The sequence below is a fragment of the Leopardus geoffroyi genome, chromosome A3, assembly GCF_018350155.1.
Source record: "Leopardus geoffroyi isolate Oge1 chromosome A3, O.geoffroyi_Oge1_pat1.0, whole genome shotgun sequence".
NCBI classification, from domain to species: Eukaryota; Metazoa; Chordata; class Mammalia; order Carnivora; family Felidae; genus Leopardus; species Leopardus geoffroyi.
Window position 1 is genome coordinate 64137188 of NC_059336.1, and position 20757 is coordinate 64157944.

A 20757-nucleotide genomic window follows, 5' to 3' on the forward strand; every position below is an offset into this window, starting at 1 on the left:
TATCAAACTTAACATCATTAATAGTAGGAAAGACTGACATTATAGGTCCTGTGAAATGCAGTATGAAGCATTTCAACTTGAGTAGAGAGTAAACCTAAAGGAAGTAGAAGAAACAAAATAAAGTGGTTTCAGTGAAATTGGTAAAGAAACTAGAGAAGATCAACAAAATAAAAAGTGGGTTCTTTTCGGGGCACCTGGGTGGCTCAGTCGGTTGAGTGCCTGACTTTGGCTCAGGTCATGATCTCACAGTTTGTGAGTTGGAGCCTTGCATCAGGCTCTGTGCTGACAGCTCAGAGCCTGGAGCCTGCTTCGGATTCTGTGTCCCCTTCTCTCTCTGCCCCTCCCCAATTTGTGCTTTGTCTCTCTCTCTCTCTTTCTCAAAAATAAAATTTTCAAAAAAAAAAAAAAAGTTGGTTCTTTTCAAAAGAATATTAGAAATGAAAAAGGTGGTATAACTACAGATATAATACAGATTTTAAAAAATCACAATAAAGTTCTTTGTGTGTATACATTTGAAAACAGATAAATGAATAATTTCCCAGAAAATAAATGAATTCTAAAAATGGATAAAAAAGGAAGAGCTGTATAAGCCAATAACTATCAAAGAAATTAAGTGGTAATTAAGTATCCTCTTAAAAGAGATACCAAACCCAGTTGCTTTCAAAAGTTGTTTTCTTAAATCTTCAAGGATCTTTTCAAATGCTAAGAAAACAATGTCAACTATTTAAAACTATTCATATTATCAGGCAAATAAAACCTTGACACCAAAACTGGACAATGACGATAAAAGACAATTAAAAATCAATCTTATAATAAAATATAGACTAAAAAAACCAAAAGTATAATGAATTAATGTATTTTTAAAAAGCACAAAACGAAAAATAGTAACATAATAATAAAATCCTATGTGACCAAGTAGGATATATCTTAAGAATGAAAGGATGGTTCAATATTACAAAATCTATTATTGTAATCTAACACAAATAAAAGAGATAAATCTTAGGGCCGTTTCAATTAATGCAGAAAAAAACAGAAAATTAATCAAGGCACTTTAAAAAAACGATAAAACGTTAATAAAGAATGGAGAATTTAGAAAAACTAGGAACTTCTTTGACTTGATAAACAGTCTCTGTTGTTTTACACTGGACCATATGTAATCTGTAATTAACATACCTGAAGTGTATTCATATTAGTACACACCTTATTTAGCATCTGTGAAACACGTCTTAATAATCTTAATTATATTTACTTAAAATATCTAGCTATATTCGCTATTTTGTTATTCAAAAGTGATTGTTAAACGAAGGGAAGTAATCGTTTCCTATGCTCTCTGCCTCCAAATCCTTTCTTCCTTTTCCTTGCCCTTCTCATTCCACCGACTCTCTTGTTAAGGTCACTGATGGCCACAGCACTGCAAAATACAAAGGTTATTCTAGGTATTCATATTACTTAACCTATAAGTATCATGCCACAGTTGATCACTTCCTCCTCCTGAAAACACTTTTCTTCACCTGACTTCCAGAACACCTCATTTTCACTGTTTTCCTATTTCACTGGCCCTTCTCAGTCTCTTTAATGGGTTCCTACTTCCTGGCTTCTTAACATCAGCATGCCCTGGACCATTTCTTCATCTACAGTCTGCACGAATTCCCTTGATGATCTCATCCAGCCTCGTGACCTTAAATGCTATTTATATGCTGAGGACTCCCAAATTTGTATCTCTAGCCTGAACTTTCCCCTGCATAAGCTGAACTTCTATATCCAACGGACTTGTTCAACATTTGCACTTTGGATGACTAATAGGTATATCAAAAAATGTCCAAAACCGAACTTCCAGTCTCCCCATGTATCCTCTCTCCCAAAAAAATCTTGTTCTTCAATCACTCCCATCCTGATAAATGACAATTCTGTCCTTCCAGTTGCTCAAGCTTCAAACCAGTCTTCTTTTTCTCTCTTGATACAACCAAGTGATCTGCAAATCCTTTCAACTTTTAAGATACATCTAGAATCTGACCACTTCTTACTCTTGTACTGGAACTACTCTGGTGGTACTGTTATCCTCTCTCCTTTGGATTACTGCAAAAGCCTAAATGCTCTCTGCTTCTGCTCCTGTCTTCCATAAGCTATTTTCAACAAAAGAGCTAGCATGAGCCTAAAGTCAGATCATTTCTTGACTCAAAGCCCTCCAATGGTTTCCCATCTTGCTCAAGAAGACAAGGGAAAATGCTTGCAATGGTCTACAAGGTCCTAAAGGATCTTGTTTCACTACCTTGCTGACTCCATCTACTACTATATTCCTCCCACACCCACTTACTCTGAGCCACACTGGCCTCTTTGATATTGCTTGAACATGACTGGCTTGCTCCCAACTCTGTTTCTTAGAACCTGCTATGCCCTATGCCCAAACACCTCCTTCAAGCTATTTCTCAAATGTCACCTTCTCAGTTGGGCCTTCCCTGGCCATCCTATTAAATAACAACTCTCCCTATCTCAGTATGGCCTATTCATTCTTTCCCTGTCTTATTTTATGTTTCACTGTACCTATTGCCTCTGACATACTTTATATTTTATTCATATACTTTTTCACTCCTCTCAACTAGAATGATAAGCTTCATGACGGCAGGGATTTTTGTTTCCTCTGCTCACCGCTATATACCCAATTGCTAGAATGGTGCAGAGTAGGGGTGCAACAAATAATTGCTGAGTAAAATGAAACAAAGCATAAAACATAAAAATTAAAAAACCCATTTAAATAAGACATCATAAGCAAAGTGAAAACACATAGCACAGAAAAGATACAGAAAAGATACCTACAGCACACAAAAGACAAAGGACATGTAAATACCTCTTATGAACCAGTAAGAAAACGAAAACTCATTGGAAAAATGGTTAAGGGATGTGAACATGCGATTCAAGAAGACAAAACGGGTTAATGAGCACAGAAAAAATCCTCAACTTTATCACTAATCAGGACACTGAATATTTTTTTTTTTTTCAACGTTTATTTATTTTTGGAACAGAGAGAGACTGAACGGGGGAGGGGCAGAGAGAGAGGGAGACACAGAATCGGAAACAGGCTCCAGGCTCTGAGCCATCAGCCCAGAGCCCGACGCGGGGCTCGAACTCACGGACGGGACGGTGAGATCGTGACCTGGCTGAAGTCGGACGCTTAACCGACTGCGCCACCCAGGCGCCCCAGGACACTGAATATTAATGACACACTTGACATACTGATATATTTACCTGTTGGAAGGGGAAAAAAGAAAAGGTCTGATAATATCAAGTGTTACTTGAGATACAGACAGAACTCTCATATGCCTGGTTTGTAAGCTGGTTTTATCAATTCAGAAATTAATTTGATAAACATTAGCATGTGAATGTAATCAGGAATTCTTTTATTTATTTTTAAAAGTTTACTTATTTTGAGAGAGACAGCATGAGTAGGGAAGAGGCAGAGAGGGAGAGAGCGAGAATCCAAGCAGGCTCAGCACTGGCAGAGCAGAGCCCAACATGGGGTTTGAACTCACAAAACCGTAAGATCATGACCTAAGCAGAAACCAAGAGTCAGACGCTTAACTGACTGAGCCACTCAGGTGCCCTCCCTACAATCAGGAATTATATAATAGTTAATAGCACAATTAAATGAAGTATGGTTTTTATGGCCTAAACTCAGTACCTATATATGGATAACTCTTCCCAAATTCCAGACTCAGATATCCAACTGTCTATAGAAATCTCCACTTTAGTAGTGAATTATATCTTTCTTCTCTGTCCTCACCCTTAAGATCTAAGTAACAGAGTATATACTTGTGACTATGACATAAGTCCATCTGAAACGTAATGATGCCTAGATGTGCTTTGGAATTTAATGATTTTGCAAAGTTAACATGGTGCCTCTCCCAGTAAGTGTGTGTGTGTGTGTGGGGGGGGGGACAGTATCTTGTAATGAAACACAGAAGATTTTGGAGCAAAACATCTATTAAGTGGGATAAAAACTATAATAGCTTTGTGTCAGTTTGTGGGGGATGGGGGTAGAGTTAAAACAACTTCTGTAAGAGGCTCCTCAATTTTAAAATGCAAACAGAAGAGGGATTATCAACCTATATTCTCTATTCCTCTACTAAGATGTCCACAAATGTAATCATCCTATAATGAAGAAGTTTGAGTGATTCTAGCTCTTAAATCTTTCCTCAAATCTACTTCTCTCCATTCTCATGGCTATGGCCTTAGGTTAGACTCTCATCTTCATGCATCTGAGTTCCTGGCAAGGCCTCCTACTTCCAATGAATTTTCTGGAGTTCTGTCAGAATGATTCTTCTAAAATGCAAATCTGACTGCACCTGATTTTCAATGGCTTTCTGTTACTTTTAGGATGTAGTTTAAACTTCTCACAAGATCTACAAAATTGTCTATACATGTTCTGGCCCCTGTTTACTTCTATTGGTTCATTTTTGACCACTTTGGCTACACTACTTGTACAGATGCCCTCTCTAGATTTGAAGCTTTTACACATACTACTCCCGCTGCCTGGCAGGACCTTAACTACATCTGAGTCATTTCTTTTTTTGTGTAGCTCAATCCTTTATTTCGGGAGGTAGGTTCAATAATTATATTGCAATCCACAGAATGGCATTCTTAAAACCGACGTAGGCCCCTATTTATGGGGACAGGCATTCATTTAATACTACTGTCATGCAATGTTTCAGAAACAGGGAAACAATGTTGAACAAGATAGGAATGGACCAAACCCTTTTGAATGTTACATTTTATTTTTTAAGGTTTATTTTGAGAGTGAGCAAGCATGCATGTGCAAGCTGGGGAGCGGTGGAGAGAGAATCGCAAGCAGGCTCCATGCTGGGTGCGGATGCGGGGCTCGATCTCATGACCATGAGATCATGACGTGAGCTAGAACTGAGTCTGATGCTTAACTGACTGAGCTACCCAGGTGCCCTATGAATTTTACATTTCAGTTAGGAAGACAAAAAGGGAAAATGACCGATGAAATAATAATTAGAGTGGCAGGAAGAAAACAAAGCTAAAGTAGAAAATAACAAAGCGAAGAAGTTACTTTGATCACCATAATTGGAAATGTACTTTCTTAGGAAGTACCATTTATCAAGACCTAAAATAGGACAAGAAACTAGACATGTAGAAGTAAGTGACCTAAAGGGAATGCCACGTACAGGCCCTAAGATGGATGGGAAAGAGCTGTATTCTTTGATCTGGGATATAATCATCGCAGCTTTACCAAGGTGGACGGGGAGCAAAGTGATATGAAATAAGACAGTGTAAAATGCTACGGGCCCTTGGGGGACATGATTCGAAAACTGGATTTTATCTTTATGTAGTAAGAAATTCTGGAAGGATTTTAAGTTGGGTACGGACATCATTTAATTTATATTTTAAGATCATTTTTCCAGTTGTACGGAAAATGGGTTGGAAGGGAAGAAGAGGGCAAACAAGGAGCCTGTTTAGGTGGCTTTACTAGCAGTCCAAGTGAAAGATGACTATAAAGGTGATGGTATGGACAGAGAAAAATAGATGCAATATATATATTGGAGGTTGGTGCAGTGTTTCTGAAAGCATGTCAACATGATGGCATATAGGATTTGGGATATGTGGACATTTTATTAGAAAGAATATAACTAGCACATCAATTTGCACATCATTTACTAAATTTATTCTTTGGAATAAGAGAAGTTGATGAAGCTAAAATAATTAAGTAAACAATAGCCTTGGTGCGATTGAGATATGGCAAAAATCATGAAGCCTGTTTGGGATATAGTATTAAGTGAAGTGATGGCAGGTAAAGGAACGGGAAGAATAAAAACTTCTGTGTTTCCAGTTGTGAACAACTGAGTATACAGCAATGAAAAGTAGAACTGGGTTGGGGAAGTTCAACTGTGGAAAGTTTGTTGCAAGATGTTCAACTGGCAAGTGTTAATTAAGTAGGCTGCAAAATACCGTGTAGCAGAGGGGAGTCTGGGATGAATAACTACTACCATACTTAAATCCATACGAATAGATAAGACTGCTTGAGAAGAAATTAAAGAGAAAAAAGGGGCAGGACTAAGCCCTGGGAAACTCCAAAATGCAGACGTCCTATGAAAGAAAAGTTAGAAAAGAAGACTGAAGACAGGTTTGTAAGGGGGGAAAGAAAACCAGGAAAACATGGAGTCAAGAAGCAAACACAAAAGAGTCTTTCAAGAAGAGATGGTCAAGTGTATCAAATTTACTGAGAAAGCCTGTAAGAGGAGGAAAGAGAAAGGTCTACTGGGTTGAAATACGCTCCATCATTGGCAACACTGACTTGAGATTTTAAAGGAGGAATAGGAGCCATACTCCAGCAGGTTAAAGAACAAATGGACTGTGGAGAAAATATGAAGCTGTACCTACAAGGCAATCTCACTCTGTGAATTACTACAAAAAATTGTGAGACTACAATGTTCACTTTCTTTTCTTGCTTTCCGGAGTTTTATTTTTAAATTAAAAAAAAAAAAATTTATTTTTGAGAGAGAGAGACAGAGCATGAGTGGGGGCAGGGGCAGACAGAGGGAGGAAGACACAGAATCTGAAGCAGGCTCCAGGCTCTGAGCTGTCAGCACAGAGCCCGAGGCACGGCTTGAGCTCAGGGACTGTGAGATCATGACCTGAGCTAAAGTTACGCTTAACTGACTAAGCCACCCAGGTGCCCCTCCTGAGTTTTACTTTAAAATAGCCCCTTTCTTCTTCTTTCTGATGATGTTTCAAACCCTTTGGTAATTCCTACAAATCACAGGTCAGAAGTGCTAGTGAGGATATCCACTACCAAATTATCTATCTTAGAACTACTGCAGGATTTGCTATAATCTGTATTGTAGAAACAGCCAACATGTTTAGTCAAAGGATTTAGCATGTTCTCTTTTCTTATTTGGTTTTCTTTTTGTATCTTGTTCAGCTCTGCATGATCAAAGATCTTACGAATTATTCTTGAAGGCAGAGCAGAATGCTGTAGAAGATAAATGTGGTATCTGGTTTGATGTTGGTCTTTGACCATTACTAGCTGCTGTAGGAGTATAATGAACTAAATTCAACTTGCCTTCTGGTACTGTTGAATGGAAAGCTAAGGGGCACCTGGGTGCTTCAGTCAGTTCAGTTAGTTGAGCATCTAACTTTGGCTCAGGTCATGATTTCATGGTTTGTGAGTTCAAGCCCCACATCAGGCTCTCTGCTGTCAGCGCAGAGTCTGCTTCAGATCCTCTGTCCCTCTCTCTGCCCCTCCTCCACTTGCGCTCTCTCAAAAATTAACGGGGTGGGGAAAAAAAAAAAAAAAAGGAAAGCTCAGGTACCTGCCAGTAAGAACTTCAGAACTGAATGAATTCAATTAGGTTTAGATCAGTAACAGTTGGTAACCAAGTGTCCCTAGATCCTAAATGCAAGTCTGCTGTCAGTGTCAGGCTGGGAATTTCAGAATTATCTGAGAAACTTAAAAGAAAAAAAAAAAAAAAAAAAAAAGGAGGAAGAGGAGGAGAGAAAGACCCCAGCCATAGAGATTCTGATCCAGCAGATGTGGGATGAGATCCAGAAGTCTGTACTTTTAAAAAGCTCCCAGGGACTTCTGATACACAGCTATACTGCAGAATATGGTTGGTACTAAAGAATCCCAAATGTATAGGGGATAATTTGTTGTTAAGGTTAATAAGGAAGAGCTACAGGATCATGAGACTATAGCACCTGGAGGACTTTTAGACTACTACGTTGAAACTCCCTTTCTTTTTCCATTCAGGAAGATTAGAATCCTGGCTAGTTCACAGACACACCAGTCATAGACAGACCCCTTGACTTCTGGCATTTCTATTACATATGCTGCCCCTCTTATTCTTTAGTTAACTTAAACAGGTCTTTGCCTTAAGGTAAATATATATATTTATTTGTAATTTGCCTACAGACACCAACAACTCTTTTTTACTTTATTGTACCTGTAGGAGTGAACAAAGTTGGAACTGAGTGGAAGCTTGCTGAAAGAAGAAAATGTGCATTCTTGTTTACAGGTCTCCTCACAGCCTCCCCAGGTCCCTGGGATCACACAAGGGAGCACAGCTTTCAGATCTTATCACTTCTCAGAGAAGAAAACGGTTGATATACCACACATGAAAGCAGGACCAGTTTTTCAGGTTGAAGAGTTACTAAAAGAGCTACTTTTCTTGCAGTCATTGAGTCAGGTTAAAGTTTCTAGGTGACAGGAATCTAGGAAAGAGAACTGAAAAGTTGCCTCAGGCACAAACGGAGGGAAAAAATAGTCAACCTCCTGTTCAGGGTGTGAGCTCATCTCAGCTGTCACTTCACTGGTAATTCCTGCCTGCTATTTATAAACTAAGACTCAAGAGTACTAGATGACAAAATGTTCTAAGCAAAATGTAAACTAAGATGTTCCACAGGTCCAACACTTTTCCAACAGGTAAAATTTAAAAGTTTATCTTTCTTAAGTAGACTAAAGATGCACACACAGGCACAAAATAATGAAATGAAAGGCATAAAGAATTTCTGAGTAAAGGAAGATGCAAAATGCTAAACTAAGCCATGATACTATAAAAAAATAATTTGAAAGATTAAGACAGAAAGAGTAAAAAAGTCTAGGAACTACAGATAAAAAATTAAAAGCAAAACCAAACAAAAAACAGACAAAAAACCAAAACCCACACAAGAGCCCACAAGTATGAACTAAGAGCAAATGTTAAATGAAATAAAGGAATTGAGCAAAAGAAGATGAAAAAAAATCATTTCTAAAATAAGAAGCCGTTCAAGTGTCCACCGACAGACAAATGGATAATATGGTATATAAATATACAATGGAACATTATTCAGCCATAAAGAGGACAAAATTCTGATATATTCTACAACAGTTACATGAATTATCTAAAACAAGCAAATTCATAGAGACAAAGTAGATTAAAGGTGACCAGGGACTTGGAAAATGAGGCAGTGGGGAGTTATGGTTTCATGGGTACATTTCTTTTGGGAGATGACAGGGATTTGGAAACAGTGGTAATGGTTATACAACATTGTGATTGTAATTAATGCCACTGAATTATACACTTAAAAGTGGTTAAAATGGCAAATTTTATGTCATATACATTTTACCACAATAAAAAATGAAGTAGCCAAAACAGACTAAAAAGAAAAAAATCAGTATGCAACAAAACAATTTAAACTGGAAATTAAAATATTAAAATAATATGCTGAGTTACTGCAAGAGTATCACCCCCAAATATAATTTAAGGAACATAACAAGTATATGGTGGGGGAGGTATGTCAAAGTGGCAGCAGCATAAATAGTTTCATCCCAAATGAGTAGGATGTCCACATAACTTACCATCATAACCAGGACATTTTTGAGAGAACACTATTAATAATGACACAGGGACAAGAGGTGTAGATGGGGCCTGTCCCAGGCAAATCGGAATGTGTGGGAACGCTCCCTACAAGGGCTATCAGATCCTCAAGGTTGTGGTCAGGCCCATAGCTTGGGGTCTGGTGAAAGTACAATAGTCTGAGAACATCTTCCTGAAGGACCCAAGTGGTCAAAAGTCCAAGTCTTTTTTTTTTTTTCATTCTTTCTTTTTGTTTGTTTACAAAGAACACACAATTACATAGAGTTATGGAAGCTTACAAATTTGGGATTCATAAAGCAATTAGCATATTATTGGATTTTTTTAAAAGCTATTATGGTATTCTAGGCATTTCGGGAAGGTGAATTATACTTTGAAATGCACGCATAGGCATAAGATTTCCTAAGCTGAACCATTTTTCATTAATATACATCTTTATATATTACATTACAGCTCTATAAATGCATGTTTTCACACTTATATTGAACTATACACAACTGAGTTTTAACATTATAAAAATCACACTAGAGTTACTGAGAAAATTAGTAACTGATGGCCTATCCATTCTTTATTATTAAACTAAAATTTATCTTAATGACCTATAAATAGGTTAACTTAAAAAGTCCATACCTTACATGAGAAGCTCCGACTCGGGATGTTCCTTGCTAACTCTGATATCGTGGGTTTATCCTGCAGACACTTGGTTAGGTGACATTTTTTCAATTTTATTCTATTGTAATAATGATCAGCGAAGTTATAGTGATTCAACTGCTGTTTCTGCATGCATTTCCCAAGGCGAGGAATACTATACTTCAAAGCCTGGAGAAATAATTTGCTCTTCTGCTGCATGATATCAGAGCCCCTGGTTTATGCTCCCTTTGGGGCTGTCAGCACATGATTTCACAGCAGTGGGTTCTCAGAATATCTAAGATCCGCAGTTCTTATCCCTCCCCTTCAGGGCCATCCACCCCTCAGGTTATGAATAACTGCAGACAGCTGATAACTCAGGTTAAAAATACCTGAAAACTTGTATAAGTTACAGTTTCATTCAAATGACACCTCTTGGCAGACGTGACTTAAAATGTCTCATTTGTAAAGTCAATCCTATCAGGGTCAAACTACGCAGCACTGATTCTGGTACACATGAGGCAAACTAAAAAACAATAACAAAACAAAACAAAAAACAAAAAAATAAAATAAAAATTTGCAAACAAACACATAGACTTAATGGCATCTCCGGAACTCTTTGAGGGCTTTACAAGGCAAAATGGCTTTGGTCTTACGTAATTCAGAACATGTCTCCGGTGTGTATATTAGGAAAAAGCCTAATTACTTAATAAAGGTAGGGGAGTGTTGAGAGTTTGCTACGTGCCAGACACTTTTATACACTTTGTCTAATTTAAACTTCATAAGGACCTACCTGACAGGGTAGCTATTGTAATGTTCATTTCACAGGTGAGCCAACTGTGGCTCTGGGCGGTTTTAGCAAAGTGCCTTGGGTCATTTGGACAGTAAGTAGCAGAGCAAAAAGTCCAATCTGGCTGGCTCCAAATGTTAGACGTAACAATAGACTTAACGTTAAAAAGGCGTTGAGCTCTTTAGTTAAAACAGAACAAAGCACATCACTTTAGGATGAACAAATATAATGTGAGGCCGCCTCTGGTTTCTGTTGAAAAGATGGCTCTTATTAAACCATCAAAGGCTCGTATTTAAGAGAGACACCTGGGTTCAGATCCTCACTCGGGCACTCACCACTTGTGCCTCAGTTTCTTCATCTGCAAAACTGAGATGATGACATCGTTTACCTTATGGAGTTGTTGTAAGAATAAAATTACAGAATTTATGTTAAGATCTCAATACCAGTGCCTGGCATGTAGTGTGCACTCAATAAATGCTGGTTACTATTATTACATAAAAAAAATCTAAGTTTCTTGCACACTGTTGAATGTCATCATGGGAGTCTTCCACAAAATGCCCCTCGGTATCAAAGATACACTATTGCGTCAGATTTACTACAGATTTGATCCGCTCCGACGATTCCGCACCCCCCCCCCCCCCGTAATCTCTGTGTCGCAGCAAAATAACGGGCGAGTGGGGATAAGAGATCAGCAGCCAACACTAACCACCTCCACCTCCCCGCCCACCTCCCGTAACAGGGGCCTGTAAGGCCCTAAATCATTATATCCATGCCAGAAGCCTCAATCCATCCATCTTTCATCCGCAGGGAGAAGACAGGATGCAAAGATAAGGATGGGGGGGGGGGCGGGGAACGAAGGGGTGTTCCGGGAGGACCTACTCGTTTTCCCTGTGCAACTCTCCACCCCAGGGATGAGACGGCGTGAATGAGAGAAGGTCAGGGGAGGTGGCAGTATGTGCCACGCAAAGAAGGGACGCCAAGCAAAAAGCGACCAGGGGGGCTGACGGGTGGCTGGGTGAGAGAAAGAAGGAGAGGACCCCGCCCCCGCCACGGTATGCCTTCCGTACGTACGCAAGTTGAAGGACAGTTGGCCGGGCTCTAGACACCGAAACGAAGGAGGGCAAGTCTGAGAACCAGAACCTTTCAGGAAGGAGCACAGGTGTCACCTCAGTGGCGTCCAGCCGAAGTCTGCGTTCCGCAGCCCGCAGAACGACAGCCAATCCAGAGCCGCCCAGAGCTGGTTTGCAGCACGCTGATCTACGTAACCCCAGTCAAACACCAGCGCTAAGCGGATTTCGCCATTTTTATTGTGGTCATGAATAGGTTCTCCTGTTTTATTTATTTATTTTTAACTCTCAACGTTCTAAGACTTTTGGTTCTTTGCTAGTCTTCTGTGATCTAGATGAGGCAGGGGACAGTGGGAAAAGAGGAGCCGGCGTCCCATTAGTTCTGCCACCGCTCCTTACCTTTTGGTCTGCCCTCACAAAAGATGGCCACCAGCAAAATGGTGCAATGACGCGAGCCGCGCTGCCCCGGTTGCCAAGGAGACGCGAATACCGGAAATGCGGAATTCGGGGAGGGCGCGCGCGCTGGGGCTGTCGGAGCTCACAGGTCCTGACTGGGAACAAGTAGACAGGTCCTGGCAGGGGAGAGTTGTGGTGGCGACGGCGCGGGGTATAGGCGGGTTTAACGGGATGGAGTCGCGAGTCGTGGATGCCGAGGCCCGCGAGGCTCAGAGTGCTGCGGGCGAGGGCCCAGCAAGCGGCGACGCCTCTCAGAGGCTTCCAGTCTCGGAGCCCTTGGGAGCTGCCCGGTGGAAGCTTCTGCGGCAGGTAAGAGAAAGCCCACTCACCTCACCTTTGCCTCTGGCCACTTCCCTCCCGGGTACGCAGCGAGCGACCGGTAGAGTGTCTCTCGTTTTTGCAACTCTGGGAGTTTGCTCGTAGTTTTGCCGGGAGCCACGTGAGAAGCGCCCCCTTGCTTCGATTAAAGGTCCCACCAAAAGGGAAGAATTAGATTGGGTGGGGCGGGGAGGGGGCAGCCAACACTGAGTTCCTGGGAAGCTCAGATGGAAGTATAAGATCTTTTTTTGGACATTTGTTTGCATCTCGGGGACTCTTCTCTGTGCTCACCAGTCCAATTGGTGGGACCGCCGCTCCCCATCCTATGCTATTTTCTTTCTTGCTTCTGTTTTACTTCTTTCCCCAGGTTTCTTCTTGCTTCTTATCTCCCAGCCTCAGTCTGGTTCAAGTCTGGCCCCTTCCTCGGAAATCAGCGTGGTTGACTGTGTTGGGACTGTGAAGTTGCACGCGGTGTCGGTACAGCGGAGAGTGGAGGGTGTATCCAGAAGAGCTGCTTCTGTCTTTGGTGGCATGTGAAAGTTTCGTGTTGATCTTGTAGTTTGAAGTGATCAGCAAGATTCTTGGTGCCCAAGGTGGACTAGTCCGGGTGTGTTGGTTTGTTTAACGGCGGTCATTTTCTAGTACTTTAGAGTTGCTGCTGTTGGTAACTTCAGTTGTACACAGGTTTGACAAATGTCTGATTTGACATCGCCGACCCTCTTTCCAAACTGCTTGAAGTAAAATCTGTTTATTGTTTTGCACACCAGTGTTAATCCTCTGCCTGAGCTTTTCTCCTGAAAACTTGACTCGAGGACATTTTCCACTTCTGACTGTTGTATTTCGGGAAGGATTTCCCAGCTACAGCCACTTGGAGATTGTTTGCAGCTGTCTCAAGTCACTTTTTCATATAATGTCATGATGTGACTCAGAGATCATTTCTTTGCTGATGCTTTGAAAGTGTATCCAAAGCATTAATGGTCCGGTTTTGTTACTAATATTACAAAATTATAGGATATTAAATGCATCATTCATAGATCATTCTCATAGGAACTTTCTACAGTGAAATAAAACAGCAGTTAAAGTTGAATTATCAAAGTAGTAAATTAGGGCATTAAATTAATCAATCTTATTGTGATAATTTCAGTGATTCTTAGTACGGTAAAAACTCCAGCTGACCAGCACATATGTTCATTCTGAATTGCTGTCTACATCAGATCAAGGACAAGCTTCAGCTATGGCTACCATTTGAACTCCCCACATACTTTGTTTGACATTTAATGTTTTGGTACACATGTGTATTTTGCTTAGAGTCTTGTCTTCTTTCTTACTCGATGAAGTTCATTTTTCACAACTACATTTTAACATCCTCTGTGAAGCCTCTCCTAACTCATCTGGGCTGAGTTAGACCCTCAACTCACTCTACCAGTGAACCCCATATCATATCATTTTATGATCATCTGATCAGAGTCCATATAACTTACCAGAATGGGAGTTCTCCCTGGGAAAAGATGATATTTTATTGATCTCTATCCTCTGCACCTTGCATAGTGCCTGGCTAGGTGGTTTTTAGTAGATGTTAAGTGTTGTGGAAAGCCTGAAAGTAAGAACAGGCTTTAAGTGGCCCATAGTATCAAGTCCTCAATGTATTGTATCATTTAGATATTAATGAGTAACAAAAAACTACAACATCACAATGGCATACAATAGTGAGCATTTATTTTGTGTATCCATGGGACACTTGGGAGTTGACTGACATAGGCTGTGATCAGCAGATTTTAATCCTTGGACCAGTTGGCTGACATATTCTCAAGGTGATGGCAGAAGTATAAGAGAGTAAAGCCCAACCACTAAAATTCATTTTAAGGTCTTGCTAACTCCTATTATCTGAGGTAAGATACTTGGCTAAGCTTAAAATCAAAGGGCCGGGAAGTATACTCCTTCCTTGGAGGGGGCAAGAAAGGAAGTGAATCCTTTTTCCATAATGAATCTAACCTACCATGTATATTAAACATTTGCAGGTGTGTAGTAAATATGTTTCAAACTAACTGACCATCCACATCTTGTATGCATCCAGAACTGGAAAACTGAGGGATCTAAGCAGTGATAGAGATATGCAGCACTCTCTCTCTCTCTCTCTCTCTCTCTTATGGGACATCTTCATGACATCTGCTTATGCCTGCTTGTTTTCTTCTACACACTTCTGTCGCTCTATTACCCCATAGGGCTCCAGTGCTATCTAGTGGTCCTTCACTTTAACTGTTCAATAATTTTTTTTTTTTTTGGTTTTGTAATTAACCTTTTTTAGAAAAAGACCTAGTTTGTCGTTTGATACCAGGTCACATGATAAATTGCTGACTTTTGAGCCTAGTGCTCACTTTAATCAGATGAAGACTATGGATCAATATTGATAGAGGCTTTAGATAGTATTCTATTTTCCTCTTTGTTGGGTGTCATTACCTGATAGCAAAGATGGCTGCTGGTAACAACAGGCTTTCATCATGTACCCAACTAGTGATCCAGAAGAAATGACCTTTTTTCCCCAAAACCCAAATAATGCCCTTTGAACAACTCTAATAGGCCAAGGTTGGACCAGTTGTTGTGTCTAGGAGAATGAGGCATTTTGGCTACCTGGGACGTTAGCCCACCCTGTTGCTGGGAAGATAAAATCCCCATCATTAACACGTAGAGTGAGGGAGGGGCAATTCCTAAGAGGAAGGGATGTAGGGCAGATGAAAAAGTGGCAGTGATCATTACACCCATACTCACAAACACCTTCAGAATGAATAATCTTACCTACAGGTCTCATATTTGGCTGAAGAATCTGATTAATGGACTATTTCACAGCATGATTTAAATTAAAGCGCTATGCTGTATGTTTGAGAGTATCAGTGCTGAAAGAGATAGCATGATTTCTGGAATGGAATTTAATATAACTTAACTTCAGGCCCAGATCCGCCCTTAACTATTTGTGTGATGGTGAGCAACCTCTTTGGACCTCAGTTTCTCAGTTGTGAATGAGGGAACAGTAGTAGATTTCTCTAAGACCATTTTCATCTCGGATTATTTTGGAGTGAAATTATTTACCAGCGTTAGAAATAAATTCATTTTCTATGTTCTTGTCCTGTTGTTTTATGTTTTCCTAACAAGGATTTGATTGATGTATTTTTAACACTTACAAACAAAACATTACATATTGGGGGCACCTGGGTGGCTCAGTAGGTTAAGCATCTCACTTCCACTCAGGTCAGATCTCATGGTTTGTGGGTTTGAGCCCTGCATTGGGCTCTGTGCCGACAGCTCAGAGCCTGGAGCCTGCTTTGAATTGTGTGTCTCCCTCTCTCTCTGTCCCTCCCTTACTCTCGTTCTCTCTCTCTCTTTCGAAAATAAGTAAACATTAAAAAATTTACATATTGGATAAATGTGCAACACTGCATATACAAGTGAGATTATCACGGTATTCTTTAAAGTATTAAAAATGATTTTTACAATGTCAAAGACAAAAACAAAGGATAGGGACAGTATGCATAGTATGAGCCCTTTGAGAATTATTCATGGTTTTTTAGTTTTTTTTTAATGTTTATTTATCTTTGAGAAAGAGATAGAGACAGTGTGCATGCAGGCGAGGGACAGAGAGAGAGGGAGACAGGATCTGAAGCAGGCTCCAGGTTCTTATCTGTCAGCACAGAGCCCAACATGGGGCTTGAACTCACCAGTCGTGAGATCATGACCTGGGCCGAAGTCTCATGCTTAACTGACTGAGCCACCCAGGCACCCCTACTCATGGTTATTTGTATATGTAGGCATGTATGTTTAACAGTGTGCTCTCCCAGAATAGTAGAATTTCAAGTGGGTTTTTACTCTTCTATGCTTAAATTTCTTTTACAGTAAACATGATTCTTTTTTTTTTTTTTAACGTTTTTTTATTTTTGAGACAGAGAGAGACAGAGCATGAATGGGGGAGGGTCAGAGAGAGAGAGGGAGACACAGAATCTGAAACAGGCTCCAGGCTCCGAGCTGTCAGCACAGAGCCTGACGCGGGGCTTGAACTCACAAACCAGGAGATCATGACCCGAGCCAAAGTTGGACGCTTAGCCAACTGAGCCACCCAGGCGCCCCAACATGATTATTTTCAAATCACTTACCATCTATGCCAAAATGCATAGTTTTAATTTTAACATCTTTGAGATTGAGATACGGCTTTTAGTTGACTGCACGCTGGTTAATTGGCAGTCTATTCTATATAACAACAGAAGAAAGAAATGTTGCCATCTTGTAATCAATGATGTGTTAAATTTAATGAAGTACAGTCATGGGAAGGGAGGACTTTTTTTTTTTTCATTTTAAGGTGAAACATTAAAGACCCTTGACTACCAGAAAAACTCCACATGATTGGACAAAATTATTCCCAGATCAAGATGCTTTATACAGTAGAAGACCTATTACTTGGATTGGTTAACTGAGAGAGTTAAAGAGGTGAATCATAAAAATGATACATATTCTAAAATGAAGCTATAACCTAAGTGCTAAATACTTCTAGATATTTATGATTAGTTCTTTAGACTTTTTACGGTTGGCTTCCCACACCTAAATTGATACTATAGATTTTGGGGCACCTGGATGGCTCAGTCGGTTAAGTGTCCGACTTCGGCTCAGGTTATGATCTCACGGTTCGTGGGTTCAAGCCCTGCATCAGGCTCTGTGCTGACAGCTCAGAGCCTGGAGCCTGCTACAGATTCTGTATCGCCCTCTCTCTCTCTGCCCCATCCCTACCTGCTCTCTGTCTCTCAAGAATGAATAAACGCTAAAAAAAAAAAATAATAATAATAAAAAATAAAATATAAATAAATTAATAGTAAGGTTTTAAGCAACTTTTATCAAGCAGACTTGCCTTTACCTTTCCAAAACATTCAACTTAGTTTTTTATTTTTTTAAGCTTATTTATTTATGAGAGAGACAGACAGCATGAGTGGGGGAGGGTCAGAGAGAGAGGGAGACACAGAATCTGAAGCAGGCTCCAGGCTCTGAGCTGTCAGCACAGAGTCCAATGCGGGGCTCGAACCCACGAACCGTGAGACCATGACCCAAGCCAAAGTTGGACGCTTAACCGACTGAGCCACCCAGGCGCCCCTCAGCTTAGTTTTTATGGAAGCAACAACTCGGTTTTAATTACCATTTTGTTTGTTTTTGCAAATTTAATTAATGACAGTAACGAGAACAACTGGTGTAACAAAACTTGTGAAGAAGCACCGTTACCTTGGCAAACATACGGCTCAGTAGTAAAGGGCAAGAACAGTGCTTTGGCTACTACCTTAAAGTCCACTTTGAATATTTAATAGAAGGAATGGAAAGCGTCTGTTAATCCAGAGTCAGCTAACAGAGCTGCTACTTTATAGCGTGCTCTGTTTAGGCCTTCTGGTTCTATGGTTAAAATGGCAAACAGACACCAGAGACCTTGTCTTGGAAATGCTGATGTGGTGCACTTGTAGATTTTGCACTGAGGATTGTGGTTTGGATTTCTACTTAAAGTGAGGGACTGGTGTTTATTGGCATCACTTGACTTAATGGCAGCAGAGGCTGAGCTCTTTCGTGCTTTCTGTCTCTCTCTCTCTTGTTTTTTGGCAGTAATTTATTGACGTAAAGTTTTATACATCATTGTATTTATAAGGGCTTTTTCACAGTGTTAAGATTAAACTGACATTTCGAGTTAGTATAGAATTTTAAAGTTCTGAGGCAACAGATGACGTAGATTTTTGCATGCGCTGTGGAGCACGCTGGAGTCTTAAGGATCCGGTACGAGGTTCGCCATTAATCCCTGCTGTTCAAACCATGCTGACATGTATGTCAGTGACTGGAGGAGATTTTGTTTTTTATGTCTGACTTATTAAGATTAATAATTGGTTTCTCTGGATTCCTTAAAAATATTTAGGATTGTACTTTAGGTTAAAAAAGAGGACGTGAATGTTTTCTTGAATTTTAAAAGTATGTAGTTTATCAGTCCCAAACCAAGATATTCTCCTAATACGTTTTTTAAAAGAAATGAACTTTTGGGGCGCCTGGGTGGCTCAGTTGGTTGAGCGTCCAACTTCAGCTCAGGTCACAATCTCAGGTTTATGAGTTCGAACCCCGCATCAGGCTCTGGGCTGATGGCTCAGAGCCTGGAGCCTGCTTCTGATTCTGTGTCTCCCTCTCTCTCTGCCCCTCCCCCATTCATGCTCTGTCTCTCTCTGTCCCCAAAATAAATAAACATTAAAAAAAAAATTAAAAAAAAAAAAAGAAATGAAGTTTTAATTGTGGAGTAAAGAAAAAAAAAGTTTAGAAGGCTCTAGACATAAAAGCTTTTGTTTTCAGTTTCATAGAGCTGTATTAACCAATAATCTTCCTATCAGTAAATGTAGTAACTTCTCCAAGGTTGAATAGTTTAGCTGCCTTTCCTGGAATAATGCTGAATATTTTTATATGCCTGCTTTTGTTTTTTATTTATTGAAAAATTTTTTTTAATGTTTATTTTTGAGAGAGAGAGAGACAGACAGACAGACAGACAGAGTGTGAGCAGCGGAGGGGCAGAGAGAGAAGGAGACACAGAAACTAAAGCCGACTCCAGGCTCTGAGCTGTCAGCACAGAGTCCGACGTGGGGCTCGGACTCACGACCTGTGAGATCATGACCTGAGCCGAAGGTCAGATGCGTAACTGATTGAGCCACCCAGGTGCCCCATCACCTGTCTTTTCTTATACGTTACTTTTATGTATGTATGTATGTATATATGTATGTATGTATTTGTTTATTTTCAAATTTTTATTTAAATTAGAATTAGTTAACATATAGTGTAATATTGGTTTCAGGAATAGAATTTAGTGATACAACTCTAAATGTAAATGTAAATGTAAATCTAAATGATTCATCTCTTACACATAACACTCACAGAAACAGTTCCATTTTTGGAAGCTGCTTTCTCCAGTTTCTCTCTTGACCTCATGGTCCTTGGTCAGACCCCAAGTTTTATTTATAAGGTTTTTAACCTTCTTCCTCTGAACTTAGTTCTGAGATGCTTTCTAACCCCTCAGATTTTCTATTGTCATATAATTACTTTTTCTCAAGTTATTTAGTGCTGAAATTACTGAATCTGGTGAGCAGAATAAGGAAAATATCTTACTGTTTTGAAGTCACTTTAAGCATTATCGTGGAACTAAAGAATATTTAAGCAATTTGTTGGCACAGTGGAAAGGGAGCATTGACATTGGACACATGTGGTTCCAATCCTAGTTCCAGCACTTAGTGTGTGCTCTTTGTTGGTCTCCCGTATCAAGTGTTTACTCTTCATGGAATGTACTTTTGTGTCACCATTATTTCTATCTTTGTTTTTTATCCCTGCCCTTATTTCCTTATTTTTAATTCCCCTCATGCATCTTTAATGAATGGCATCCTGTGGTATTGTATTTTTCTAAGCCACTTCAAGTCCTTTTGGTAACAGTTGTGACATAAATTATTGTCCTAGAAGTTGTGGGAATTGGGCACCTTTTATTAAAAGGATATTTTTATGAAAAAGATCTCACAACTGTGAGATCATGACCTGAGCCAAAATCAAGAGTTGGACGCTTAACTGACTGAGCCTATTTATTTCTGTTTTGTACTCTCTTGCTTCATTCTTTTGGGGGCTCCCTAACTCTCAAAAGAGAACTATTATCCCTTTGGAGCCCCAGAATTAAGCACCCTTCTGGTTTCAGACCGTCTTGATTGAATTAGTAAGTCTTTACCATAGGGTGATTTCTGCAGTAATTGACCATTTTGTTGGGAGATCCCAGATGTCAGTATCTACAGGTCTTTTCTCTTGGCCCATAGCCCCTAAAAGGAATCTTGCAATCTCTTCTCTGGCTGATATAAGACTGACTGCCTGTGATCTAGAAGGTAAGTGAGGGAAAGGGATGTTCATCAGAATGAAGAGCATCTTATACCATTCTAAGCTCTGCTTGATGTTTACGACCATAATTTTATGCTACCCTTTCTCTAGAAATTTAGAGAATTCAGAGTGCCACTGTGGGCGAGAAAGGTAGTTGCCTGGCATTGCTGATGGAATCAGGGGATCTAGTAACTTCTTAAAAATATTTTCAACCACTGTTTCTGTGTTTAGTCTT

At 39.9% G+C, this 20757-nt stretch overlaps 2 protein-coding genes across 14 annotated transcripts in view; one reads left to right on the forward strand and one right to left on the reverse strand.

Annotated features, from left to right (window-relative positions):
• PREPL (prolyl endopeptidase like) overlaps positions 1–12227 on the reverse strand; it is a 59159-nt gene extending 46932 nt beyond the window's left edge. For 2 of the 8 annotated variants that reach the window (XM_045445903.1, XM_045445904.1), the window contains exon 1: positions 11857–12012. Coding sequence is in view for 6 of the 8 variants with exons in the window: in XM_045445897.1 (XP_045301853.1) it covers positions 9999–10217 (219 nt within the window). In the remaining 2 variants the exon portion in view is untranslated. Of the gene's footprint in view, positions 1–9998; positions 10522–11664; positions 11819–11856 lie in introns of those variants that run through there. The other 6 variants (XM_045445901.1, XM_045445897.1, XM_045445899.1 and 3 more) reach the window with 6 other exon arrangements.
• Positions 12228–12274: 47 nt separating this feature from the next.
• CAMKMT (calmodulin-lysine N-methyltransferase) overlaps positions 12275–20757 on the forward strand; it is a 411053-nt gene continuing 402570 nt past the window's right edge. The window contains exon 1 of one of the 6 annotated variants that reach the window (XM_045445911.1): positions 12275–12617. In XM_045445911.1, coding sequence (XP_045301867.1) covers positions 12348–12617 — 270 coding nt within the window. In that variant the 5' untranslated portion in view covers positions 12275–12347. The remainder of the gene's footprint in view (positions 12618–20757) is intronic. The other 5 variants (XM_045445906.1, XM_045445908.1, XM_045445907.1 and 2 more) reach the window with 5 other exon arrangements.